This window comes from Genypterus blacodes, unplaced genomic scaffold (genome assembly GCF_046128005.1).
Source record: "Genypterus blacodes isolate CSIRO-AG114 ecotype Tasmania unplaced genomic scaffold, CSIRO-AGI_Gbla_v1 ptg000143l_1, whole genome shotgun sequence".
Classification (NCBI taxonomy): Eukaryota; Metazoa; Chordata; class Actinopteri; order Ophidiiformes; family Ophidiidae; genus Genypterus; species Genypterus blacodes.
Window position 1 is genome coordinate 559,689 of NW_027466945.1, and position 26,879 is coordinate 586,567.

The 26,879-nt window shown below is 43.4% G+C and overlaps 2 protein-coding genes and 2 long non-coding RNA genes across 8 annotated transcripts; 2 read left to right on the forward strand and 2 right to left on the reverse strand.

Moving 5' to 3' along the window:
• Nucleotides 1-1,552: 1,552 nt before the first annotated feature.
• LOC143012235 (voltage-gated potassium channel regulatory subunit KCNF1-like) lies at nt 1,553-3,744 on the reverse strand. The gene has a single exon (XM_076165272.1). It carries the CDS (start codon nt 3,496-3,498, stop codon nt 1,987-1,989), a length of 1,512 nt encoding a protein of 503 aa, XP_076021387.1. The 5' UTR covers nt 3,499-3,744; the 3' UTR covers nt 1,553-1,986.
• Nucleotides 3,745-6,206: 2,462 nt separating this feature from the next.
• LOC143012219 (hypoxia-inducible factor 1-alpha-like) lies at nt 6,207-25,807 on the forward strand. Of its 4 annotated transcripts, XM_076165257.1 has the most exons (6): nt 6,207-6,280; nt 7,381-7,451; nt 7,547-7,641; nt 7,726-7,841; nt 7,947-8,211; nt 8,295-8,383. In XM_076165257.1, exons 4-5 carry the CDS (start codon nt 7,749-7,751, stop codon nt 8,199-8,201), a joined length of 348 nt encoding a protein of 115 aa, XP_076021372.1. In that variant the 5' UTR covers nt 6,207-6,280; nt 7,381-7,451; nt 7,547-7,641; nt 7,726-7,748; the 3' UTR covers nt 8,202-8,211; nt 8,295-8,383. The 4 variants fall into 4 exon arrangements, 1 of the variants encoding a protein (XP_076021372.1); XR_012965022.1 differs by lacking the exons at nt 7,381-7,451; nt 7,547-7,641; nt 7,726-7,841; nt 7,947-8,211; nt 8,295-8,383 and adding exons at nt 21,113-21,183; nt 21,279-21,374; nt 21,612-21,876; nt 25,360-25,807 and having other exon boundaries at nt 6,215-6,280; XR_012965024.1 differs by lacking the exons at nt 7,381-7,451; nt 7,547-7,641; nt 7,726-7,841; nt 7,947-8,211; nt 8,295-8,383 and adding exons at nt 21,113-21,183; nt 21,279-21,374; nt 21,612-21,876; nt 21,960-22,062 and having other exon boundaries at nt 6,215-6,280.
• Nucleotides 15,738-19,436, forward strand: LOC143012220 (uncharacterized). 2 transcript variants are annotated; one of them, XR_012965026.1, is made up of 4 exons: nt 15,738-15,886; nt 16,429-16,531; nt 17,934-18,078; nt 18,333-19,436. It is a non-coding gene; the product is annotated as an uncharacterized LOC143012220 (long non-coding RNA). The 2 variants fall into 2 exon arrangements; XR_012965025.1 differs by lacking the exon at nt 18,333-19,436 and having other exon boundaries at nt 17,934-18,165.
• Nucleotides 18,900-20,068, reverse strand: LOC143012221 (uncharacterized). The gene is made up of 3 exons (XR_012965027.1): nt 19,828-20,068; nt 19,295-19,410; nt 18,900-19,037 (listed from the first exon to the last, which is right to left on the reverse strand). It is a non-coding gene; the product is annotated as an uncharacterized LOC143012221 (long non-coding RNA).
• Nucleotides 25,808-26,879: the final 1,072 nt, after the last annotated feature.

A 26,879-nucleotide genomic window follows, 5' to 3' on the forward strand; every position in this document is an offset into this window, starting at 1 on the left:
TTTCTGTTGTCGTTACATTCAAAAAAGCAAGACACTTAAAAAATATATTTTGAAATGAAATATATAAATTGTTCAAAAAATAAACTGAATATATCTTCAAAAACTTGAGAATAAAATAACACATTAAAGTAATTTATTTATTTTATTATCATATATACATGTTTGCCTTTGTGGTGGGATGACCAGCACTTTTTGTTCATGAGCATTTTTGATGACCTCCCTACTTCACATTCCAGCTGTTCAAACTTGAAGTTGTACCAGGTATTCAGGTGTATGTAGCTTAAACATTTCATATTATGAAATATAGCACCAATTAACAATAAAATGTTGTAATATCATGTGAAAGTGTAAACTCACAAGTTTCATCAAAATGACTCTACTAATGGTTTTTTTGGACCTTGGCCCCTTCTTTTCCGTTCAGATGTTCCTGACTGCACTGCATTACGTCTTTGTCTCTGATGTGTAAGAACTCGGCTATGAGGATTGTTTGTGTTTAACCTCCAGCATGTTGCTCCGTCCCTTTTTCCCCACAACTCCAACCTGGCAATCAAGCGACTCCTCGGCTGCTGTTAAATGTAAGCCCCTTTCAGGCACATAAACCTGTACCTCCAGCCGAGGGAGCCGAGGGCCTGATCCCACCTAGGAAGAAGAGAAAACACTCTAGACCACTGTTGTTATTCTTGTTACCAATAAGATCACTAGTAGATTCAAACTTAACTTACCCGCTCTAATCCCATATAACCCGAAAAAAGGAAGCTGAATATAATTTACAGGACTTATTTCAATATTTCCACTAATTCACTGTGATGAAGGTCGGCTTCATCACTAGCATGTACAATAGAATTGATAGTCTGGTTAAAGGAACACACATACACATACACACACACAAACACAGGCCAATTCGTTTATTGGAAGAATTGCAGTTCCCTCTCAGCTGGAGATGGTGGAACATGTCCTGTAAAGACAAACACAAATTTAGTTGGCTCATGATTGCTAGATGTGTGTGACATGTGAAAGGCCCGAGAGCCTCAGTATTGTGTAAATTGGGAAATGTTTAGTTACTTGTATTTTGGTTATCATTGTTGGAGTTGTCGCCTAACCTCTGCCTCTAATCCTCCTGTTTCAAGTCCAAGCGCTAAAGGCCATCCTAACATTCAGCCAGCTTGTTAATTCCACACCATCTTAATGTTGTTTGTGGAGCTTAATTTAACAGGTCAATCATGTGGTTGTAGTTCATATCAGAGAGATTTTGCTGCTTTATTGGACTACAACTGTTTGTTTCTTTGCCTGTGTCATTGTTAGTTAGCAGGATGACTTAAAAAGTTCTTCAATAATGCAGTGAAATCCTGTTGTTGTCATTTCTTCTCTTTGGGACATGATGGGACGCATGAGATGTGACAAAAAAAACAACACAAAGAAAACTACACATTTCAAAGCTTCACAAATTTAAGGCGGTTGTATTTGATTGCACTCAATTGATCTGTGGCATGTTTTGGCTCCTCAGATGTGATGTTTATCCACGCTGAAAACACATTCACTGCATTTCTATTTTCTTTTTCATGAGACATTTGCCATAACAGTGTAATAAACATTCATTGTGATTTATGTACAGAGGAACAAGCTACAATGTGATCTATGGTGTACGAGTGTGAGGATTGAGGAAGGGGTGTTATATAAGGAACCTACATGGGGGAATCACTGCAGAACTTGTCAGTCAACAGGGACTAACTGCAGAAAGGCAGAGTTCATCGAGTCAATATCTCACTGTACATCCATTTAATAGCTGCAATCCTTCAAAATGCATGTAAGGCCCCTTGAGACCGTGACTGTGGACCTATTATTTCAATGAGGTTATAAACAAACATCTCACTGGATATCAGTATTTAACCCTACAGGCTAAATTTAAACACATCTGCAATGGATCCTTCACTTGATTACATTTCTTTTCATTCTTTACGTCATCTTAGGTCTTCGGTGCTCATGAGATTAAGTATTTATGGGGCTCCGCTGTGCCGTGCTGTCAAAGCTGGTGTCCATGCCGGGGTTCTGGATTCCTGCCCTGTCCCTGGTGTCCTTCAGCAGGGGCAGGTGAGCGTCGCTGTGACAGAGGTGCCCAGAGCCGTAACACACTCCAGCACCACCACCACCAGCAGCAGCAGCAGGTTTATGGGAGCCCAGTGCTGCGTTCAGCTCGCCCTCACCAGATCGCAAGGCCATCAGTTCAATCTCATGCTTGGCCGCAGTCTCCAGAACCTGTTGCTTATTGTAGAACAGGACAAAATTGTTGATGATGGGGTGTATGGGCAACGCTATGGCGATCACCCCACAAAGGAAGCTGATTGCTGCGTTGCACCGACCCAAAGTGGTCTTAGGGTAAACGTCGCCATATCCCACTGTGGTCATGGTGATCACCGCCCACCAGAAGGACTGTGGGATGCTTGTGAACAGGGTGTCCGGGTGGCTCTGCTCCATAGTGTAGCCCAGAGCAGAGAAAAGAAAGACCCCCACGCCCATATACATGAGTAACAGCCCGAGCTCTTTGAAGCTGCTCTTTAAGGCAGATGTGAGGGTCTGGAGACCAGAGGAATGGCGTGCGAGCTTGAAAATGCGCGCAATGCGCATTATGCGTAAAGCCTGCACTGCCTGCTGCACGTTTGCCAGCTCCATCACTCCTGCACCAAAGGAGATCAAAATCAGCACCACGTAAAAAGGCATGATGGCCATGAAGTCGATGATATTCATGAAAGACAGGACGAATTTGATTTTATTCGTGGATGACATCAGACGTGAGACATATTCTATAGTGAACCAGCCAATGCACACCGTCTCAATGACCTCCAAAGTCGGATGCTCCGAAAGGTTACCCTCCGCGTCTTCTACCTGCAAGTCGGGGATGGTTCCGACACACATCACCACGGAGGAGACGAGGACGAAGATGAAAGAAACTATTGCGATGATGTGCGCGGGTAGAGAGGACTCCGGCTTCTCCATCAGCCGCCACAGGCACATCTGGACGCGCTGCCAACCTCTGGCAGACGGGTCGCCCTCTCGGTCTACCAGGATAGTTTTGACTTTCTCGGCAATCTCTGCAAGTTCGTCCTCTACCTCATTCAGGTGGCATTTACAGCAATCGTCAAGGAAATCCGAGCTGATTTTCCAGAACTCCATCTCCTTCATGAAACAAATTGGACAGATGCCTCGTTTTATGTGTATCTCCCCGTAATAATACAGCTCAACTACACACTTAAACGCCTCGGGATCCCTGTCAAAATAATATTCTCCGTTGTCGGGGTCATAATCGTCACAAAGTAAAGAGATTTCATCCAAACTTCCATTTGAACAGTTCGCCAATTCCGCCAACCGAGTGTCCGGGAAGCGATTCAGCATGTCCGCATACAACACCTGTTTCACCCCGCCGATGTTGACAACAATCTCCGCTTCTTCGCTGGCTTCGGTTCCGTTACCGTCAGCGTACCGAGTCCTGTGAATCCCCCACATTGTCTCCTTGACACTGATCGAGCCTTTTACGAAACACTATGCAGCAGAGTTTTAGAGTTTTTAGCGCAAGTCATCAGAAGCTCCGGTGCCGCGCGTAAAACCGCACAATTGTTCCGTCTTCCTGAGTTTTAGATGTGAAAATAAAAGGATTTGCTAAGAGGTCACTACAGTGTGAAGTGGTCTCGGCTCTCTACAGCCGTTATTAGGAGCGAACAATGCGCCTGTGCGTTCTGTAGAAAGTTGCCGTTGAAGAGCGCGTAAAGGCAAGTTAGTCCAGAATCAAAGCACTGCACTTCTGGTTACAACTTTCAAAATAAGACGTTAACGATTCAGTCATTTTAGATGAATATCAACTGTTCTGTAAACCATACAACCTCCAGACTACATTGTAGCTGTTTTTACTATTACCATCACATTGCTACAAATTATGAAGTCCTTTTAATATTTCGAAATATCGATGTGCATGAGCGGAGCTATTATTTTTTTAGTTCTTTTATTTACAATCTAAACTTACAGTACTCAGCTTTTATTTTCTAAAGCATTTTCTTTGGTTTCCGTTTGAGCTGTGTAAATTTTTAGCTGCCTTGATGCAGCGCAGTGTACTGGGCGCAGCATATCGAACTGTAAATCACATTGTGTGATGAATTGTGAATCAGGAACCCCCTCTCCTGTGGAGTTTCACTGCAGCCCAAAGAGCAACAGTATGTTAAAGATAATCAATCTAGATCTATTAAAGGCGTTCAAGTTGATTGCATGTACAATTAACCCTGGCTGAGGCTGATAATGACTTCGGGTTAGACAGATTAAAACCTTATACGTATTATTTAAACTAACAATCTACAAAGAGTATTTGTATTAATCTTATAATCATGCCCATGGGGATTGCATATAAATCAATAAGCTCTCCACCAAGTGCAATTATTATTGGGTTTCTTTGTCTGTGTTAATCAATGAAATAGTAATTTGCAGAATGAGGTGGTTTACGTCTGCATTTAGGTTTAACTGAACACCTATGTTAATTAAATATTGATTGCGAGGTGAATTATTATGGTGTGGACTCATCATACAGCAGCTCCTTTACCTTATTATTTGTCTCCGCCTAGTGGTAATAGCCTCACTTTACAGCAGCCCAATTAGCAGGGGTTTCGTTGTTTAAGAAGTCTGAAGTCATAGTAATATCACATACAATGGGAGACGAGGAAATATTCCAAAGAAAACCTTTATGTATGAGGGGGAAAAAAGGAAGAAACCTCAGGATAGGCAATACCAAGAGAGGTTCCCCCTGCAATAGGAACTTCCAGATGGATTATACAGAAGTACAATAAAGCATGAAGAGCAGTAAACCCAAACAGTCATGCATTAGGAAATGGTAAGCCATGGTAAGCAGATGGCAGAGAGGAAACACCTGGTGTCCCTCTTGGCCAGAGGCCGTCTACCGTAGGGACAGCTCAGGAGCCACAGAACTGAAAGAGAGGTTTCAGTCGAGTCACTGTATACTATCATTTGAGCACAGATCTACATTTGTCAGTTGGATGGTAGTTGTGATTCCCTGATGTCTTTTGTTAGTTTCAAGTCTCACATTGGTGCATTGTGTCACCCTTGTGAGAATCATTGTATTTTTAGATCATTTCTCTCTCGACGGTGAGACCCACAAAGAAGTATTTGTTTTCATACTGCCCAGCACTCTAATCTTAAGTTCTCAACTAATTTCTACAATTTTTTCAAAGAGGGGCACAATGTCTGTCTGTCTTTGTCTGAAAACTGCACATTTTGAATGTTTTTCTGTGCTTCACCTTTTTTATTTTTTAAATCTACATTAGATAGTAAAGTAACAAGGACAGATCATGACATTTGAGTCTTGTGTTGTCATTCTCCCCAAAGGACCGTCTGTAGTACAGATATATGTACATTTTACCCAGCTATTTGAACAATAAATCCATATTTAATCCAACTGTCTTAACTGTATGTGTGTGTATTTCTCTAGGATGACCGTGAAATCTTTTGTGAGGATTGTGAGAATATGATTTGTTGCATGTCTGAAAAACGGGTAGTTGCTTGTGTGGGGAAACGCATAACAAACGCAGAAATGTGACACCGAGCCCCAAGATCTGTAAGTTCATCGTGGCAAGTTCTGAAGTTATTGACAACCTTTTACTATTTCTCTTTTAGAAATTGAAGACTATATACTGCATTTCTGGATGATTTACACACACACGCGCGCGCGCGCAAGTATTGACTTGTCTCTTGTTTTGACTGAAACTCTCTGTGATTCCTTTTGATTGCAGATTTATTCTATGTATCTTATTCTATGTAAATGAGGCACCATTTATATTTCATTTAACAAATTACTGTTGTTACATTTAGCGTAACAAGCTTCCTGAATCTAATCAAGGCTATGGTTTAAAAGACGGGGCTCTTCTATTATGACCTGCGCCGCTTTTACAGTTTTTACGGTAATGGCTTAGCGATGAAACCGCAGAGACCAATTGCATGCGAGTGTAAACCATCCCACGTGATACTACTCAAGCCAATCAGGTTTGTGCCTTTTAGCGGGAAAAAATTGTGACGCTCCACGCAGACAGGTGACGTCTACGGTAATGGTTTAGCGAGGAAAAACTCAGAGACCAATTGCATGCGAGTTAAGCCATCCCACGTCATACTACTCAAGCCAATCAGGTTTGTGCCTTTTGGCGGTAAAAAGTGTGACTCTCCAAGCAGACAGGTGATTGCTGAGTCAGAGAGCCAAGTTGAAGACGGAAGCGGAAAAGAAAGAGCGACACAGGTAAGTGAAAATGTTGTTGTGCTTTAGCTTGTAATTCTCTGCTTTAGCATAAAGTCGGAACATTTTGCTGACGTGTGTTAAAACTAAGAGATATATACAGACGACTGAGCCGGAGAAAGTTGAGAAATAGGAGTGAGGCAGAGAAAGGGAGACAAAATGGTGCTCTCCAAAATTGTGTAGTCGACATACTTGTTCAGAATCGGTGTTCCGTATTAAAAGTACCAATGTGAAACAGCCTCATGAGACAAAGCATTAGGGTTTTGAACAAATATAGCCGCTAAAATCTGAAGTGAGATCGTAGAAAACAAGTGGTCTTAGAGCCCAATATGAACAGTGGAGCGAGTGAGCGAGTCCACCGGGATCCGCACATTCAATGTTCCCTCAGAGCTGCTGGTATTATTCTTTCCTCGTTTTGTGTTGAGATTTATTATCTGTGAAATCAGTTGTCAAGATGTGAAACAGAAAATGGGAGATTCAAGCATTTGCTTCCTTTATTTTATATAAGTTGGGCATTTTATTTGAACATGCTGAATTATATTTTGAAATGCAGCCCTCGGTAACTTGGTACATATATGTTCTGTTACGTGACAATGAATATTGTCAAAACGTTTTTGAATCGTACTAAATTCATTTGATTTGACAGTCAGGTATTGATTACAAGCGGATGTTGATACAACGGGCTACTTAAATATCACGCTACATAGTTAGACATTATGATCTTCCAGACCTTTGCTCCGAGAAATGCGCTCTTTTAAATTGTAGTTGAATACCCCTGCTGCTCTCCAACATAAACATATCTGCTCCATGACGGAGCCGAATCCAAACGATTTTATTTCATTGTTTTTTATTTTTTATTTTGTTTTATTAATATATTTATAACTTCAATTATATGTATTTAATGTATTGAAATGTATTTTGTAATTTATTGTATTAACTTCTGTTAACTTAAATGTCTTTTATTAGATTAAATTTCATTTAAATTACTTTATTTTCATTTAATTAATTTCATTTCATGTGGCATGTTGAGCCTGAAATTCTCTGTTTTAGCATAAAGCCAGATCATTTTGCTGACATCTGTCTGTTTTCGCCACCTTTTCCAGGGTTGGTGGTTCGGTGACCCAGGGACTAAGCAGCTGTACATCGGTGTGATGATGCTGATGCTGACACAGAGGTAAATGCTTAGAAGTCATGATGTCTGGTGGCTGAGCTGCACAATATCTCACCATCAGCTCTGACGCGCTTTGTGTGTCTGTCATTTCACTCCAGCATTGTTGCCGAGCTTAAGCCGAGAGACCCGATGTTCCTAGACGTGGCTCACAGCATCCTGATCCACAGGGTCATGATGGCTCTCCAGCCAACAGGTTAGCATGTTTACAGATTTGTTTAGATTGTTTACAGATTTGTTAACATGTTAATTTGTTAACTTGTGCATCTCTGCCCTTTAGGCTGACAGGACCCCTGCTTCCCCATGGACTCAGACATGAGCTCAGATTTCAAACTAGACTTGGTTGAGAAGCTGTTTGCCATTGATACACAACCCAGGACGCCAGTCACCACACAGGTATGTTACGGTTAAGACGACTGTACTGAGGACATCCTTGATCTAATGTAGGGAAGGTTTCCTCATACCTCATTCACTCATTGTATCTTTGTCTGTGTCTCAAAGGCAATGGAAGGCTTGGACCTGGACATGTTGGCTCCCCACATCCCCATGGACGATGACTTCCAGCTGCGCAGCCTGACACAGGAGGAGCCCATGTCGTGTGGATCACTCACATCTATTGAAAGCTCTTCTGCTCACAGCACACAGGAGGTGCACAGCTCCTATCCCAGCTCGCCATTCAGCGGACAAAGCAGTCGCGCAGCATCACCGGCCAGGCGCCGCCTGAGTCGATGGATGCTCCCGATCCAGCCGCAATGATCGCTAAGAGGTAAAGTAGGTGTCAACAAACTTTACTGCATTTCCTGCGGCGGATCTAATTTATGTTGCTAAGTCACTGTTACTGTGTTTCAGGGTGTCACAGTTAAACAAAGAAGCGTCACTCAGGACCTTGGCAGCTCAGAAACCTACAGCGCAAAAGACTGTCTGAAATTCTTGGACAGGTGAGCCAGACATCGTTCACACATCAGGCTTTGCATCTACACATGCAGGGTTTGAGCCTCTGAGTTTGAAGTTTTCAATCGGACCATGCTTCTGCTGCCCACAAGTGAAGTAACCCATCGTCCTGACAACGCTTTACATGTTTCAGTTAAGCTCTGAAGAATCTCAGTGATGATCTGTGTTTTCATCTCTTTCAGATTGGGAGAGTCGTCTGCTGGGCAGCACGTCAGAGAGCAGCTCCGTCTTCACCTTGCTGCACCTCACCCGCGACGGTCAACGCCCCCCTGCAGGGCCGGCAGTACCTCCTGCTGAGAGAGGAGCTGCTGCTGCTCTGGACAATGTTAACTGAGTCGATGCTCAGCCTGCTCACTGCTGGACCAGACTGGACACTACAGTTTCTCCCCAACGTTCTCAGTCCCTCTCTAAGGCCCCGCCCCTTATTTATGTATCTGTATGAGTCGGACCTTAGTTTGGCTGCCGCTTGCGCACTGGGCTGCTGACAGCAATGTATTGTAAGCTAAAGTCTCACAATTTCTGTTTTCTTAAAAAGAAAACTATTACCAGCAATTTATATCAAGCCTTTTATTTTATTTTCCTCGTACTTGTATGTTGTTGTACTTGTTCTTAACAAATGTGTTAACTCCACAATTATAAACTTATTGTTTAAACCTTGAGTGGTCTGAATGTTCTCTTTATTTAACAGTTATCAGTCTGAGGTAAATACATTGAATTGTGTAACAGTCCAGTACATGCCTCTTTAATACATTACTGTAAGTGTGTTCCTGTACATAGTTCATTCATATTTTACTTTTGTGCGAACTAGATTGTGATGGAGGAGGTGAGGATGGACTCAATGATGGAAGAGTAGAAGTGCACCATCATTGTCTTTGGCAGGTTGAACTTCTTCAGCAAGTGGGAGCTGATGTTGAGCCCGGGGTCCTGGGAGATGATGGATCCCAGGAATCGAAAGGACTCCACGGTGTCAGCTGGGGAGTCACACAGAATGATGGCGGGCGGGGCTGCGTTGAGTCAGAAATCCACAACCATCTCCTTTGTGTTCAGAGCATTAATCTCCAGATTGTTCTGCCTGCACCAATTCATCAGACGGTCAATCTCCCGCCTGTAGGCGGACTCGTCCCCATCAGAGATGAGTCCAATGAGCGTGGTGTCTTCCCCAAACTTCAGGAGCTGAACCGACACATGACTGCAGGCGTTGGTGTATAAGGAGAAGAGCAGAGGAGAGAGAACGCAGCCCTGATGGGAACCGGTTCTTAAGTAGCGTTTGTGAGTTGCTCAGTTAATGGTGTTCAGTATAATACCATTGATTCATGCCCTGCTCTACAACATGCACATATCTGCTCCATGACGGTTTAGTAGTGTGTGCCTGTAAATACGATGTGTGTTTTGGGTCTAAATCCAAAGGAGAAAATGTTATGTCATTGTTTAATTTATATATTTATAGCTTTGATTGAATGTTTTTGAACGTTTTTTTATTTAATTTAATGTATTAACTTGTGTTAACTTAAATGTCTTTAATTAGATTAAATTACATTTAAATTACTTCATTTTCATTTAATTAATTTAATTTCATGTGGCATGTTGAGCTTGAAATTCTCTGCTTTAGCATAAAGCCAGATCATTTTGCTGACGTCTGTCTGTTTTCTTCACATTTTCCAGGGTTGGCGGTTCGTTGACCCAGGGACATCGGTGTGATGATGCTGACGCTGACACAGAGGTAAATGCTTAGAAGTCATGACGTCTGGTGGCTAAGCTGCACAATATCTCACCATCAGCTTTGACGCTTTTTGTGTGTCTGTCATTTCACTCCAGCATTGTTGTCGAGCTAAAGCAGAGAGACCCGATGTTCCCGGACGTGGCTCACAGCATCCTGATCCACAGGGTCATGATGGCTCTCCAGCCAACAGGTTAGCATGTTTACAGATTTGTTTAGATTGTTTAGATTGTTTACAGATTTGTTAACGTGTTAATTTGTTAACGTGTGCATCTCTGCCCTTTAGATCGACAGTGGAATATACGTGCTACTATACCAGCTCGCCATTCAGCGGACAAAAGCAGTCGTGCAGCATCACCGGCCAGGCGCCGCCTGAGTCGATGGATGCTCCCGATCCAGCCGCAATGATCGCTAAGAGGTAAAGTAGGTGTCAACAAACTTTACTGCATTTCCTGCGGCAGTTCTAATTTATGTTGCTAAGTCACTGTTACTGTGTTGCAGGGTCTCACAGTTAAACAAAGAAGCGTCACTCAGGACCTTGGCAGCTCAGAACCTACAGCGCAAAAGAAAACTGTCTGAAATTCTTGGACAGATGAGCCAGACATTGTTCACATATCAGGCTTTACACCTTCACATGCAGGGTTTGAGCCTCTGTGTTTGATGTTTTCCCCAGGGACCATTGCTCAACGACCAACAAGAGCAGAAGAAGATTTTGAAGGTCTCCGAGTCAGCGGCACCGGCTGCAGTCTCCCATCGGACCATGCTTCTGCTGCCCACAAGTGAAGTAACCCGTCGTCCTGACAACGCTTTACATGTTTCAGCTAAGCTCTGAAGAATCACAGTGATGATCTGTGTTTTCATCTCTTTCAGATTGGGCGAGTCGTCTGCTGGGCAGCACGTCAGAGAGCAGCTCCCTCTTCACCTTGCCGCACCTCACCCGCGACGGCCGGCAGTACCTCCTGCTGGGAGAGGAGCTGCTGCTGCTCTGGACCATGTTAACTGAGTCGATGCTCAGCCTGCTCACTGCTGGACCAGACTGGACACTACAGTTTCTCCCCAACGTTCTCAGTCCCTCTCTAAGGCCCCGCCCCTTATTTATGTATCTGTATGAGTCCGACCTTAGTTTGGCTGCCGCTTGTGCACTTCATGTGATATCTGCAGCATTCCACCGTACAAACGCCACAGCAGTGTCTTGGGTTTTGGTGCAAAGGATTCCTTTTTCCAGCAGGTCACCACTGAGTCTGGGGCTGCTGACAGCAATCTATTGTAAGCTAAAGTCTCACAATTTCTATTTTCTTAAAAAGAAAACTATTTCCAGCAATTTATATCAAGCCTTTTATTTTATTTTCCTCGTACTTGTATGTTGTAGTAGTTGTTCTTAACAAATGTGTTTACTCCACAGTTATAAACTTATTGTTTAAACCTTGAGTGGTCTGAATGTTCTCTCCATTTAGCAGTTATCAGTCTGAGGTCAATACATTGAATTGTGGAACATTCCAGTACATGCCTCTTTAATACGTTACTGTGAGTGTGTAACTACATAGTTCATTCATATTTTACTTGTGTGCGAGTACTTGGGAGGCAGTGGCTCAGTGGGTAAGGCACCGAACCCTCAATTGCTCCGCCCTCTGCGAAGGGTGCTAATGTAATGTAAGTCTATTTGGATAAAAGCGTCTGCCAAATGACTAATGTAATGTAACTTCTTCAGCAAATGGGAGCTGATGCTGAGCTCGGGGTCCTGGGAGATGATGGATCCCAGGAATCGAAAGGACTCCACGGTGTCATCCGGGGAGTCACACAGAATGATAGCGGGCGGGGCTGCGTTGAGTCAGAAATCCACAACCATCTCCTTTGTGTTCAGAGCATTAATCTCCAGATTGTTCTGCCTGCACCAATTCATCAGACGGTCAATCTCCCGCCTGTAGGCGGGCTCGTCCCCATCAGAGATGAGTCCAATGAGCGTGATGTCTTCCCCGAACTTCAGGAGCTGAACCGACAGATGACTGCAGGCGTTGGTGTCGAAGGAGAAGAGCAGAGGAGAGAGAACGCAGCCCTGATGGGAACCGGTTCTTAAGTAGCTGTGAGTTGCTCAGTTAATGGTGGTCAGTATAATACCATTGATCCATGCCCTGCTCTACAACATGAACATATCTGCTCCATGACGGTCTAGTAGTGTGTGCCTGTAAATACGGTGTGTGTTTTTGGTCTAAATCCAAAGGAGAAAATGTTATGTCATTGTTTAATTTATATATTTATAGCTTAAATTGAATGTATTTTAATGTTTTTTTATTTAATTTAATGTATTAACTTGTGTTAACTTAAATGTCTTTTATTAGATTAAATTACATTTAAATTACTTCATTTTCATTTAATTAATTTCATTTCATGTGGCATGTTGAGCTTGAAATTCTCTGCTTTAGCATAAAGCCAGATCATTTTGCTGACATCTGTCTGTTTTCTTCACATTTTCCACGGTTGGCGGTTCGGTGACCCAGGCACTAAGCGGCGGTACATCGGTGTGATGATGCTGACGCTGACACAGAGGTAAATGCTTAGAAGTCATGACGTCTGGTGGCTAAGCTGCACAATATCTCACCATCAGCTTTGACGCGTTTTGTGTGTCTGTCATTTCACTCCAGCATTGTTGCCGAGCTTAAGCCGAGAGACCCGATGTTCCCGGACGTGGCTCACAGCATCCTGATCCACAGGGTCATGATGGCTCTCCAGCCAACAGGTTAACATGTTTACAGATTTGTTTAGGTTGTTTAGATTGTTTACAGATTTGTTAACGTGTTAATTTGTTAACGTGTGCATCTCTGCCATTTAGGCCGACAGGACCTCTGCTTCCCCATGGACTCAGACATGAGCTCAGATTTCAAACTAGACTTGGTTGAGAAGCTGTTTGCCATTGAAACACAACCCAGGACGCCGACATCCATTCACTCATTGTATCTTTGTCTGTGTCTCAAAGGCAATGGAAGGCTTGGACCTGGACATGTTGGCTCCCCACATCCCCATGGACGATGACATCCAGCTGCGCAGCCTGACACCGGAGGAGCCCATGTCGTGTGGATCACTCACATCTACTGAAAGCTCTTCTGCTCACAGCACACAGGAGGTGCACAGCTCCTATCCCAGCTCGCCATTCAGCGGACAAAGCAGTGGCGCAGCATCACCGGCCAGGCGCCGCCCGAGTCGATGGATGCTCCCGATCCAGCCGCAATGATCGCTTAGAGGTAAAGTAGGTGTCAACAAACTTTACTGCATTTCCTGCGGCGGATCTAATTTATGTTGCTAAGTCACTGTTACTGTGTTGCAGGGTCTCGCAGTTAAACAAAGAAGCGTCACTCAGGACCTTGGCAGCTCAGAACCTGCAGGGCAAAAGGAAACTGTCTGAAATTCTTGGACAGGTGAGCCAGACATTGTTCACACATTACATTACATTACGATCACGATCATTTGGCAGACGCTTTTATCCAAAGCGACTTATCAGGCTTTACATCTTCACATGCAGGGTTTGAGCCTCTGTGTTTGATGTTTTCCCCAGGGAGCATTGCTCAACGACCAACAAGAGCAGAAGAAGATTTTGAAGGTCTCCGAGTCAGAGGCACCGGCTGCAGTCTCCCATCGGACCATGCTTCTACCGCCCACAAGTGAAGTAACCCATCGTCCTGACAACACTTTACATGTTTCAGCAAAGCTCTGAAGAATCACAGTGATGATCTGTGTTTTCATCTCTTTCAGATTGGGAGAGTCGTCTGCTGGGCAGCACGTCAGAGAGCAGCTCCCTCTTCACCTTGCCGCACCTCACCCGCGACGGTCAACGCCCCCCTGCAGGGCCGGCAGTACCTCCTGCTGGGAGAGGAGCTGCTGCTGCTCTGGACCATGTTAACTGAGTCGATGTTCAGCCTGCTCACTGCTGGACCAGACTGGACACTACAGTTTCTCCCCAACATTCTCAGTCCCTCTCTAAGGCCCCGCCCCTTATTTATGTATCTGTATGAGTCTGACCTTAGTTTGGCTGCCGCTTGCGCACTGGGCTGCTGACAGCAATGTATTGTAAGCTAAAGTCTCACAATTTCTGTTTTCTTAAAAAGAAAACTATTACCAGCAATTTATATCAAGCCTTTTATTTTATTTTCCTCGTACTTGTATGTTGTAGTACTTGTTCTTAACAAATGTGTTTACTCCACAATTATAAACGTATTGTTTAAACCTTGAGTGGTCTGAATGTTCTCTTTATTTAACAGTTATCAGTCTGAGGTAAATACATTGAATTGTGTAACAGTCCAGTACATGTCTCTTTATTACATTACTGTAAGTGTGTTGCTGTACATAGCTCATTCATCTTTTACTTGTGTGCAAACTAGATTGTGATGGAGGAGGTGAGGATGGACTCAATGATGGAAGAGTAGAAGTGCACCATCATTGTCTTTGGCAGGTTGAACTTCTTCAGCAAGTGGGAGCTGATGTTGAGCCCGGGGTCCTGGGAGATGATGCATCACAAGAATCGAAAGGACTCCACGGTGTCAGCTGGGGAGTCACACAGAATGATAGCGGGCGGGGCTGCGTTGAGTCAGAAATCCACAACCACCTCCTTTGTGTTCAGAGCATTAATCTCCAGATTGTTCTGCCTGCACCAATTCATCAGACGGTCAATCTCCCGCCTGTAGGCGAACTCGTCCCCATCAGAGATGAGTCCAATGAGCGTGGTGTCTTCCCCGAACTTCAGGAGCTGGACCGACACATGACTGCAGGCGTCGGTGTATAAGAAGAAGAGCAGAGGAGAGAGAACGCAGCCCTCATGGGAACCGGTTCTTACTGCTATGCTGATGACACCCAGCTGATTCTGTCATTTCCTCCTTCTGACACCTAAGTGGAGACGCGCATCGCTGCTTGCCTGGCAGACATCTCGGGGTGGATGTCGAAGCACCACCTGAAGCTCAACCTGGACAAGACTGAGATGGTGTTTCTCCCGGGGAAGGGCTGCCCGCACCGAGACCTGGCCATCACCATAGATGACTCCGTGGTGACGTCTACTCGGACCGCGAGGAATCTGGGTGTGACCCTGGACGACCAACTGTCGTTCTCGGCAAACATCGCTTCGGGGCGCGTTCCTGCAGATTCCTCCTCTACAGCATCCGGAGGATTCGTCCCTTCCTCACCGACAAGGCAGCGCAGGTGCTGATCCAGGCTCTTGTCATCTCCCGCCTGGACTACTGCAACTCCCTCCTTGCTGGCGCCCCGGCTTCCGCCATCAGACCTCTGGAGCTCGTCCAGAAAGCTGCTGCTCGTCTGGTGTTCAACCTTCCCAAGTTCTCCCACACAACTTGCCTTCTCCGTTCTCTACACTGGCTCCCTGTAGCTGCTCGCATCCAGTTTAAGACTCTGGTGCTAGCCTACAGGGCAGTGAAAGGAACAGCTCCTTCATACCTCCATACGGTGGCCGAGAACCGCCACCGCTGCAAATAAAAGAAGCGCTGCAAAAATAAAAAGCTGGTGCAAAAATAAAAAAGGCGATGCAAATAAAAGAAAGTCTGCAAAAAAGAAACGCTACTGCAAATAAAAGAAAGTCTGCAAAAATAAAAAAGTCGGTGCAAAAATAAAAACGGTGATGCAAATAAAAAAGCCACAACGGAAGTGGGTTACCGGGGACTGTTTTTGCCGATGCACCTGTGTGAGTAGAAGACGACGCCGACGCACCTGTGTGAGGAGAAGAAGACGGCGACGACGACGACGAGAAGAAACTACGAGTAGGAAAACGAACTAGAAAGTAAGTGAACATGATAGTGTTTAATGTCGCTACGTGTACTTTTTAATGTGTTATTTGGTTAGGCCAGGTAACCCCAGGTTTGAAGGTGAACTGGAGAATGCCGGTGTATTGTTAGCTTCGGCTAACACGGGGAGACCACTAACCAGATGTCAGTTTGACATCATAGCTGGAGTTTGAGTTATTGGATGACATCGTTTTGTTAGCGTGATGCCATCACACTCATTTATTTAAGTAGCTTCAGATTCAAACAGCTTCAGCAGCATTGGAGACACACTTTCTGGACCAACATCTGACTGTGACTCTGTGAGTGAGCTCGTTTTGTGGTGACTATCTACAGTGAAGACAGCTTATTACTGTCGTTGTTGTTGTTTGTATCATTAATAATCATGCTAACAATAATCTAAGGCGTGGGTAACAGAAGTTATGTGGATGAATGTGAAGTTTAAGCTGTGTGGGGTGGCCAGGGACCTTTGAGAAAGAACCATGACCATAATGTCAGATTGAATCCTAAACTTGACTGTTTTTGCTTTGTCATTTACCAGGTCATGTTTTGTCCATTCTGTGGGGTGAACCTTCCATCCGTCCTGGTATATTGTGGCTCATGCTGTAGAAATGTCAGGTTCCTAAGGAGTCTTCAAGATGAAGGTACATTTCTTTCTGACAGTTAATGAGGTTCTTAAACATGATGGATTGCTATGCTTTTTCAGAGAATATACTGTCTGTTAGTCATGAATATACCACTTCATATGGTGAAATCCATAACAGAGGCATGTGGAATACAATGAATTTGAAGACATGAAAAATTAAGAAAGTTTCTTAGTCTAGTAGGCTACTGATCCCTGTAAAAAAATCCTATGCAACAATTTTGAGTGTTTTGCACTATGCTACTTTTATATAAAGACATTTTCAATTAATTAACTTTAACGAGTGCATTGAATAGCTTGATTCCTCAATAACTAATCACTAACTACCATGTCACCCACACATGATAATCTTAACAATCTCATTTATTCACCTCTGTAAAAATTGAAAATGTTCATTATGCAGTTCATCATTTAGCCTCTAATATAGTGTCCTCCGTCCTACCCCTCAGGTCCTGAAGCTAGTACTCCAGTGGATGAACTTATCCAAAAATATTTCACAGAGGGCCATAGTTATGAAATAATAGTGGACTTACTGAAAACCAAACACAACACATCAGTCAGTTTTCGCAATCTACAAAAAAGACTAAAACATGCAAGCCTGACCAGAAGGATCAACTACACTCCAATTGCTACTGTGCAGGCAGCTATTTCCGAGGAGCTAAAGGGATCAGGCCAGCTTTTAGGGTATAGAGCGATGTTGCAGATTCTGAAACGGAAACACTCTCTTGTCGTCAGACAAGACGATGCACCTAATGGCAGAGCTGGATCCATGTGGAACAGAGAATCGCTGCAGACGTAGATTTGTTCGAAGGGCATATCATTCAATGGGACCAAACGAAACCTGGCACGTTGATGGGTATAATAAATTAAAACCTTTTGGAATTGGCATAAGTGGCTGCATTGATGGCTTCTCCAGAAAAATTATGTGGCTGAATTGTGGAAAGACGAACAACGACCCTTCAGTAATTGCTCAAAACTACATCAACTGTGTAGTTGAGCATGGAGTTTTTCCAAAGCGGCTCCGCACAGATTGCGGCACTGAAAATGGAATAATGGCCGCCATTCAATGTACCATGAGATCAGAGCATGCAGACGAGTTTGCAGGAGCTTAAAGCCACATGTATGGCACTTCAACATCCAACCAGCGGATTGAAAGCTGGTTCCGGAAACAAAGGTTTCTGTCACTTTTAATTCATTTATGTTTTACTTGACCCTGGATTATTGTATTTGCTGTATGCATTTATATTATTTCTCAGTTTAATGTATATTGCTGTGCTTTTTAAAGGAAAGGGTATATTGTAGTGAAATCTCCAAAAGGCATGAGTCAGTAGTAAGTGGACTTGTACATTAATCTAAACCTCTTGAAGAACGATGACCTGGATGAATTTGTGTTTTCTATCTAGGAGCCAATTTTGGATGGATCTGTTCAGTGACTTGAGGGAGAGGCATCTCTTCAATGGCAGCCCTGCAAACACAAAGTTCACCTCCTGGAGTCACCTTATTTATTATTAATTACGTAAAAACTGAAATAATGTGGTGCTCTAAAATGTGGGTACTTAACTGCACTTGAAAATATTTTGTAACATTTTGATTATAAAATTTAAGATTCACAATAAAGTTTTCCCTCATGTGCAATGCTTTCTCTAATATTTGATACTTAGTTTAACCTAAGATCATTGCTTGTCTTTGGGTCTCTGCATCCTTGTCCTGTAAGAAACTCTGGAGATAATTGTAATGACCATGAAAGTGAAACTTAATTGATGTGTTGCTCAGTGTGAACACTTTCCTGTACTTGCTCCTAGCAATTGTGGTTTCCCAGCATCTGCCCAAACCCTGAACCACATCACCAGCATCATGCCAGTGCCAGCAACTCCTGCTGGGGATGAGCATGAAACTCTTTTTGGAGAACTGCAACGACAGAGTGGTGTAAGAGCTCCTTTGCAGTGGGAATCAGCTGTAGAGAACTACATCACCCTGAAAAACATGGCTGGTCTGTAAAAATTTTAGGGACATATTTGTGTTGTGACAACACCAAAACAAACTTCTTTTTATGTGTTGTATTTGCTGCTGCTGTATATTGCTGCTGTCATTTTCTTCTCTCCCCTGTCATTTGGCAGAGGCTTTTGTCCAAAGCAACGTACAAATGTCTGTAATAAAGTTGTCTATGCCTGAAAAAATCTTAAAAAAAAAAAAAAAGAACAGTCTGTAGTTTTTTTATTTATTTTTTATTTAAAGAAACAAGCTGAAGCTGCAAGCACATTCCTGATATCAAATACAATAAAAATGTGCGGTCTTGACAACAGTCTAAAAATGAAATGTTTAATATAATGTACACAAACATGGATCTCTAGGTCAGAGCGTGACACATTCTTTTAAGTAGTTTAAGCCTTGATTGTGTGACAATATTTTCAGACAAGGCTAAGTGTGAACGATAGACTATGTTTCGGAGCTACAATTACCAGAGCTGCTGAATCAGTGCTTGACTCTCCATCTGCAGGTTCCCATATCTGGAAGTAAAAAACAATATATCAGTGAGCACTTCAAATTTGATTGACAGAACTAGAGCTGAACAAATTTGAACATAAATATTGAAGTTTGTAAAATATGTGTAGGCCAGGACACTGCAACATTTACTGTAATTTAAAATGCTATTTTGGCACGTTTCATCAGAAACATGGCTTCTATGTAAAATCTAGAAACATTTTCATTTTCAGACAGAACTTACAATATAATCAATGTAAGACACAACAAATGTGGCACTCACCAATGTATCAGCTGCACTGAATTCTGCAGAGCTTGGACTCATGATGATCACCTCTGAATCCGACAAAGTAGTTTCGGAGGCTGCTGGTGTCCACAAAAAGGACAATTCATTATGATCTGCAAAAAACAAACAAAAAAAACAAGTATCATTAGGTTGCTTTGGACTTAAATTGCATGAACATTTTAGCCGTCAGTTCAATACCTCAATCTGACATTATGGTCATGGTATTTTCACAAAAGTCCCTGGCCACCTCACACAGCTTAAACTTCACATTCATCCAAATAACTATTGTTACCCACGCCTTAGATTATTGTTAGCATGACTATTAATGATACAAGCAACAACAACAACGATAGTAATAAGCTGTAGCCGTCAGTTGCTTCCACTCTCGTTAGTGGTCTCCCCGTGTTAGCCGAAGCTAACAATACACCGGCATTCTCCAGTTCAACTTCAAACCTGGGGTTACCTGGCCTAACCAAATAACACATTAAAAAGTACACGTAGCGACATTAAACACTATCATGTTCACTTACTTTCTAGTTCGTTTTCCTATTCGTAGTTTCTTCTCGTCGTCGTCGCCGTCTTCTTCTCCTCACACAGGTGCGTCGGCGTCGTCTTCTACTCACACAGGTGCATCGGCAAAAACAGTCCCCGGTAACCCTCTTCCGTTGTGGCTTTTTTATTTGCATCACCGTTTTTATTTTTGCACCGACTTTTTTATTTTTGCAGACTTTCTTTTATTTGCAGTAGCGTTTCTTTTTTGCAGACTTTCTTTTATTTGCATCGCCTTTTTTATTTTTGCACCAGCTTTTTATTTTTGCACACCAGCTTTTTTATTTTTGCAGCGCTTCTTTTATTTGCAGCGGTGGCGGTTCTCGGCCACCGTACCTCCAGGCTATGGTCAAGCCCTACACCCCCGGCCGACCACTTCGCTCTGCTGCCTCCAGGCGACTGGCTGCCCCGGCGCTCAGCGGCCCCTGCTTGCGATCGATGCGGTCACGGCTTTTCTCTGTTCTGGCACCTCAGTGGTGGAATGATCTCCCGACTGATGTCAGGACAGCGGAGTCGCTGCCCATCTTTCGCCACAGGCTGAAGACCCATCTCTTCAAGAAACACTACCCGGATCCTCCCTTTTAGGACATCACCTACTCTGTCCTAGCTCTTCTGATGCTCTTGTTTTCTAATCTTTCATTTCTAATTTGTCCTTTTTTCTTTCATTTCCAATTTGTCCTTTTTTCTCATTCATCACAGTACCTCACTTATTGCACTTCTACTCTAGCTCTAGTTATGCTCTTAGCTGTTGGTTTAGGAAGGAAATGCGCTTACGATTTCTTGTGACCTGAAGTTCTTTTATCCACCTTTGTTGAACACACTTATTGTAAGTCGCTTTGGATAAAAGCGTCTGCTAAATGATCGTAATGTAATGTAATGTAAGTAGCGTTTGTGAGTTGCTCAGTTAATGGTGGTCAGTATAATACCATTGATCCATGCCCTGCTCTACAACATAAACATATCTGCTCCATGACGGTCTAGTAGTGTGTGCCTGTAAATACGGTGTGTGTTTAGGGTCTAAATCCAAAGGAGAAAATGTTATGTCATTGTTTTATTTTTATTTATTTATATATTTATAACTTTAATTTAATTTATTGTATTAACTTGTGTTAAGTTAAATTTCTTTTATTAGATTAAATTACATTTAAATAACTATTTTCATTAAATTTATTTCATTTCATGTGGCATGTTGAGCTTGAAATTCTCTGCTTTGGCATAAAGCCAGATCATTTGGTGACATCTGTCTGTTTTCTTCACATTTTCCAGGGTTGGTGGTTCGGTGACCCAGGGACTAAGCGGCGGTACATCGGTGTGATGATGCTGACGCTGACACAGAGGTAAATGCTTAGAAGTCATGACGTCTGGTGGCTGAGCTGCACAATATCTCACCATCAGCTTTGACGCGTTTTGTGTGTCTGTCATTTCACTCCAGCATTGTTGCCGAGCTAAAGCCGAGAGACCCGATGTTCCCGGACGTGGCTCACAGCATCCTGATCCACAGGGTCATGATGGGCTCTCCAGCCAACAGGTTAGCATGTTTACAGATTTGTTTAGATTGTTTAGATTGTTTACAGATTTGTTAACGTGTTAATTTGTTAACGTGTGCATCTCTGCCATTTAGGCCGACAGGACCTCTGCTTCCCCATGGACTCAGACATGAGCTCAGATTTCAAACTAGACTTGGTTGAGAAGCTGTTTGCCATTGAAACACAACCCAGGACGCCGGCATCCATTCACTCATTGTATCTTTGTCTGTGTCTCAAAGGCAATGGAAGGCTTGGACCTGGACATGTTGGCTCCCCACATCCCCATGGACGATGACATCCAGCTGCGCAGCCTGACACCGGAGGAGCCCATGTCGTGTGGATCACTCACATCTATTGAAAGCTCTTCTGCTCACAGCACACAGGAGGTGCACAGCTCCTATCCCAGCTCGCCATTCAGCGGACAAAGCAGTCGCGCAGCATCACCGGCCAGGCGCCGCCCGAGTCGATGGATGCTCCCGATCCAGCCGCAATGATCGCTAAGAGGTAAAGTAGGTGTCAACAAACTTTACTGCATTTCCTGCGGCGGATCTAATTTATGTTGCTAAGTCACTGTTACTGTGTTTCAGGGTGTCATAGTTAACAAAGAAGCGTCACTCAGGACCTTGGCAGCTCAGAAACCTACAGCGCAAAAGACGGTCTGAAATTCTTGGACAGGTGAGCCAGACATCGTTCACACATCAGGCTTTGCATCTACACATGCAGGGTTTGAGCCTCTGAGTTTGAAGTTTTCAATCGGACCATGCTTCTGCTGCCCACAAGTGAAGTAACCCATCGTCCTGACAACGCTTTACATGTTTCAGTTAAGCTCTGAAGAATCACAGTGATGATCTGTGTTTTCATCTCTTTCAGATTGGGCGAGTCGTCTGCTGGGCAGCACGTCAGAGAGCAGCTCCCTCTTCACCTTGCCGCACCTCACCCGCGACGGTCATCGCCCCCCTGCAGGGCCGGCAGTACCTCCTGCTGGGAGAGGAGCTGCTGCTGCTCTGGACCATGTTCACTGAGTCGATGCTCAGCCTGCTCACTGCTGGACCAGACTGGACACTACAGTTTCTCCCCAACGTTCTCAGTCCCTCTCTAAGGCCCCGCCCCTTATTTATGTATCTGTATTAGTCGGACCTTAGTTTGGCTGCCGCTTGTGCACTTACAATACAAGCTGACAGCAATGTATTGTAAGCTTAAGTCTCACAATTTCTGTTTTCTTAAAAAGAAAACTATTACCAGCAATTTATATCAAGCCTTTTATTTTATTTTCCTCGTACTTGTATGTTGTAGTACTTGTTCTTAACAAATGTGTTTACTCCACAATTATAAACGTATTGTTTAAACCTTGAGTGGTCTGAATGTTCTCTTTATTTAACAGTTATCAGTCTGAGGTAAATACATTGAATTGTGTAACAGTCCAGTACATGTCTCTTTATTACATTACTGTAAGTGTGTTGCTGTACATAGTTCATTCATCTTTTACTTGTGTGCAAACTACATTGTGATGGAGGAGGTGAGGATGGACTCAATGATGGAAGAGTAGAAGTGCACCATCATTGTCTTTGGCAGGTTGAACTTCTTCAGCAAGTGGGAGCTGATGTCGAGCTCAGGGTCCTGGGAGATGATGGATCACAGGAATCGAAAGGACTCCGCGGTGTCAGCTGGGGAGTCACACAGAATGATAGCGGGCGGGGCTGCGTTGAATCAGAAATCCACAACCACCTCCTTTGTGTTCAGAGCATTTATCTCCAGATTGTTCTGCCTGCACCAATTCATCAGACGGTCAATCTCCCGCCTGTAGGCGGACTCGTCCCCATCAGAGATGAGTCCAATGAGCGTGATGTCTTCCCCGAACTTCAGGAGCTGAACCGACACATGACTGCAGGCGTTGGTGTATAAGGAGAAGAGCAAAGGAGAGAGAACGCAGCCCTCATGGGAACCGGTTCTTACTGCTATGCTGATGACACCCAGCTGATTCTGTCGTTTCCTCCTTCTGACACCCAAGTGGAGACGCGCATCGCTGCTTGCCTGGCAGACATCTCGGGGTGGATGTCGAACGCAGCCCTGATGGGAACCGGTTCTTAAGTAGCGTTTGTGAGTTGCTCAGTTAATGGTGGTCAGTATAATACCATTGATTCATGCCCTGCTCTACAACATAAACATATCTGCTCCATGACGGTCTAGTAGTGTGTGCCTGTAAATACGGTGTGTGTTTAGGGTCTAAATCCAAAGGAGAAAATGTTATGTCATTGTTTTATTTTTATTTATTTATATATTTATAACTTAAATTTAATTTATTGTATAAACTTGTGTTAAGTTAAATTTCTTTTATTAGATGAAATTGCATTCAAATAACTATTTTCATTAAATTTATTTCATTTCATGTGGCATGTTGAGCTTGAAATTCTCTGCTTTGGCATAAAGCCAGATCATTTTGCTGACATCTGTCTGTTTTCTTCACATTTTCCAGGGTTGGTGGTTCGGTGACCCAGGGACTAAGCGGCTGTATATCGGTGTGATGGTGCTGACGCTGACACAGAGGTAAATGCTTAGAAGTCATGCCGTCTGGTGGCTGAGCTGCACAATATCTCACCATCAGCTTTGATGCGCTTTGTGTGTCTGTCATTTCACTCCAGCATTGTTACCGAACTAAAGCAGAGAGACCCGATGTTCCCGGACGTGGCTCACAGCATCCTGATCCACAGGGTCATGATGGGCTCTCCAGCCAACAGGTTAGCATGTTTACAGATTTGTTAACGTGAGCATCTCTGCCCTTTAGGCCTACAGTGGCATATACCTCTGCCTATGGACTCAGACATGAGCTCAGATTTCCAACTAGACCTGTTGAGAAGCTGTTTGCCATTGATACACAACCCAGGACGCCAGTCACCACACAGGTATCTTATACCTATTGCTTTTTTGTTTCTTTCATGTATATTACCATGTGTTTACACTGTTACGACTATATTGTCTTTGATTTCTTTCCCTTGTTCCTTGTTCCTTGTTAAGACTACTGTACTGAGGACATCCTTGATCTAATGTAGGGAAGGATTCCTCATCCCTCATTCATTCATTGTATCTTTGTCTGTGTCTCAAAGGCAATTGGAGTCTTGGACCTGGACACGTTGGCTCCCTACATCCCCATGGACGATGACTTCCAGCTGCGCAGCCTGACACTGGAGGAGCCCATGTTAACTGAGTCGATGCTCAGCCTGCTCACTGCTGGACCAGACTGGACACTACAGTTTCTCCCTGACATTCTCAGTCCCTCTCTAAGGCCCCGCCCCTTATTTATGTATCTGTATGAGTCTGACCTTAGTTTGGCTGCCGCTTGTGCACTTCATGTGATATCTGCAGCATTCCACGGTACAAACGCTACAGCAGTGTCTTGGGTTTTGGTGCCAAGGATTCCTTTTTCCAGCAGGTCACCACTGAGTCTGGGGCTGCTGACAGCAATCTATTGTAAGCTAAAGTCTCACAATTGCTATTTTCATAAAAAGAAAACTATTACCAGCAATTTATATCAAGCTTTTTATTTTATTTTCCTCGTAATTGTATGTTGTAGTACTTGTTCTTAACAAATGTGTTTACTCCACAATTATAAACTTATTGTTTAAACCTTGAGTGGTCCGAATGTTCTCTCCATTTAACAGTTATCAGTCTGAGTAAAGACATTGAATTGTGTAACAGTCCAGTACATGCCTGTACGATGACTTCCAGCTGCGCAGCCCGACACCGGAGGAGCCCATGTCGTGTGGACACTTATCTTTTTAAATCTCTCCTGCTCACAGCTCCTATCCCAGCTCGCCATTCAGCGGACAAAGCAGTGGCGCAGCATCACCGGCCAGGCGCCGCCTTAGTCGATGTATGTTCCCGATCCAGCCGCAATGATTGCGGCTGTCATTTGTAGGTGTCAACAAACTTTAGTGCATTTCCTGCGGCAGATCTAATTTATGTTGCTAAGTCACTGTTACTGTGTTGCAGGGTCTCGCAGTTAAACAGAGAAGCGGCACGCAGGACCTTGGCAGCTCAGAACCTACAGCGCAAAATAAAACTGTCTGAAAGTCTTGGACAGGTGAGCCAGACATTGTTCACACATCAGGCTTTACATCTACACATGCAGGGTTTGGGCCTCTGTGTTTGATGTTTTCTCCAGGGAGCATTGCTCAACGACCAACAAAAGCACAAGAAGATTTTGAAGTAACCCATCGTCCTGACAATGTTTCAGCAAAGCTTTGAAGAATCGCAGTGATGATCGGTGTTTTCATCTCTTTCAGATTGGGCGAGTCGTCTGTCGGGCAGCACTAAACTAAGTAAATAATTTGTGTTTAAGTTTGGTGTGTTATTAACATTTAGATGTAGTTATTTATAGTAATATTGTTGTTAATGTTAATGTAATGTTATGAAAGCCCCATAACAAAGAATGTGTGTGCTATGAGGGAGGCAGTAGCTCAGTGGGTAGAGCTTCCGCTTGCGAACCTGAGGGTTGACCGGTTCGAGTCCCTGCCGAGGTGCCCCTGAGCAAGGCACCGAACCCTACATTGCTCCCCCCTCTGCGAAGGGTGGTAATGTAATGTAAGTCGCTTTGGATAAAAGCGTCTGCCAAATGATCGTAATGTATGAATAACGTCCTTGCCTCGTCCAAACTTGCGTATACCCTGATTTACTTTTTCTGCGCAGGTCCGGAACTAACGTCATTTCCGTAAATGCGCACCCCGAGGCTCACGACACGACAAAACAAGACTGCTGCTTGTGATGTTTCAAGCACAAATCACATATTACTCTATTTTTACACGGTGTAACCCACTTTTTTATACATAAATATGTCAGTCAACTTCAGTTTTGATATTTAATAGGAAATATTTGATTTCAAATATTCTAACCATCATAATCAAGACTGAAGTTCATCAATATTTATTAAAAATATTATTATGGTTTTTGAAGAGGACATCTTTGTCCCTTAAGGGTAGCAATTAAACTATTTAGGTTTCATTGTGTAAAAATACAGTGATGTAATATGTTATGACTCATATGTTGTGAAAAATACACATTTAAGTTGTTAAATTGCGAGTATTTGTCATGTGTTTTATTGGGGTAAAAAAAATCACCCAAAGTAATCGGTATCGGTATCGAAAAAAAATTGCCAAAAAAGTAATCGGTATCGTATCGGATCAAAAAATCTGGTATCGCCCATCAGTAGTTCACGTAATGACAATATTCAACATGTTAAGTTTTACACACAATGTTGCTCCTCTTGTTGCTTTTTTTTGCTGCCTTCATGAGCTCCTTGTAAATTTCATTTAGCCAATTCAGAAATTTTCACTACAACATGCCAATCATTCAGTCGCACTTGGTTGCACCTGGCCGATTCATTATTTTTCCGAACTTGCCAGCTCAGCAACTTGCCTAACATAGAAAATCCACACTAAAACCTCCTTTTCGCGTTGAAAATTCCAATTTATTTTGTCTTTTTCGCGGGTACAACTTAAAAATTCCGATAGCCA

Coding starts and splice junctions, on each gene's coding strand:
- LOC143012235 (XM_076165272.1), bottom strand. CDS start 3,498: ATGTGGGGGATTCACAGGACTCGGTACGCTGACGGTAACGGAACCGAA.
- LOC143012219 (XM_076165257.1), top strand. CDS start 7,749: ATGGACTCAGACATGAGCTCAGATTTCAAACTAGACTTGGTTGAGAAG. Junction 7,842..7,946: donor GGACGCCAGTCACCACACAG/GTATGTTACGGT, acceptor TGTGTCTCAAAG/GCAATGGAAGGCTTGGACCT.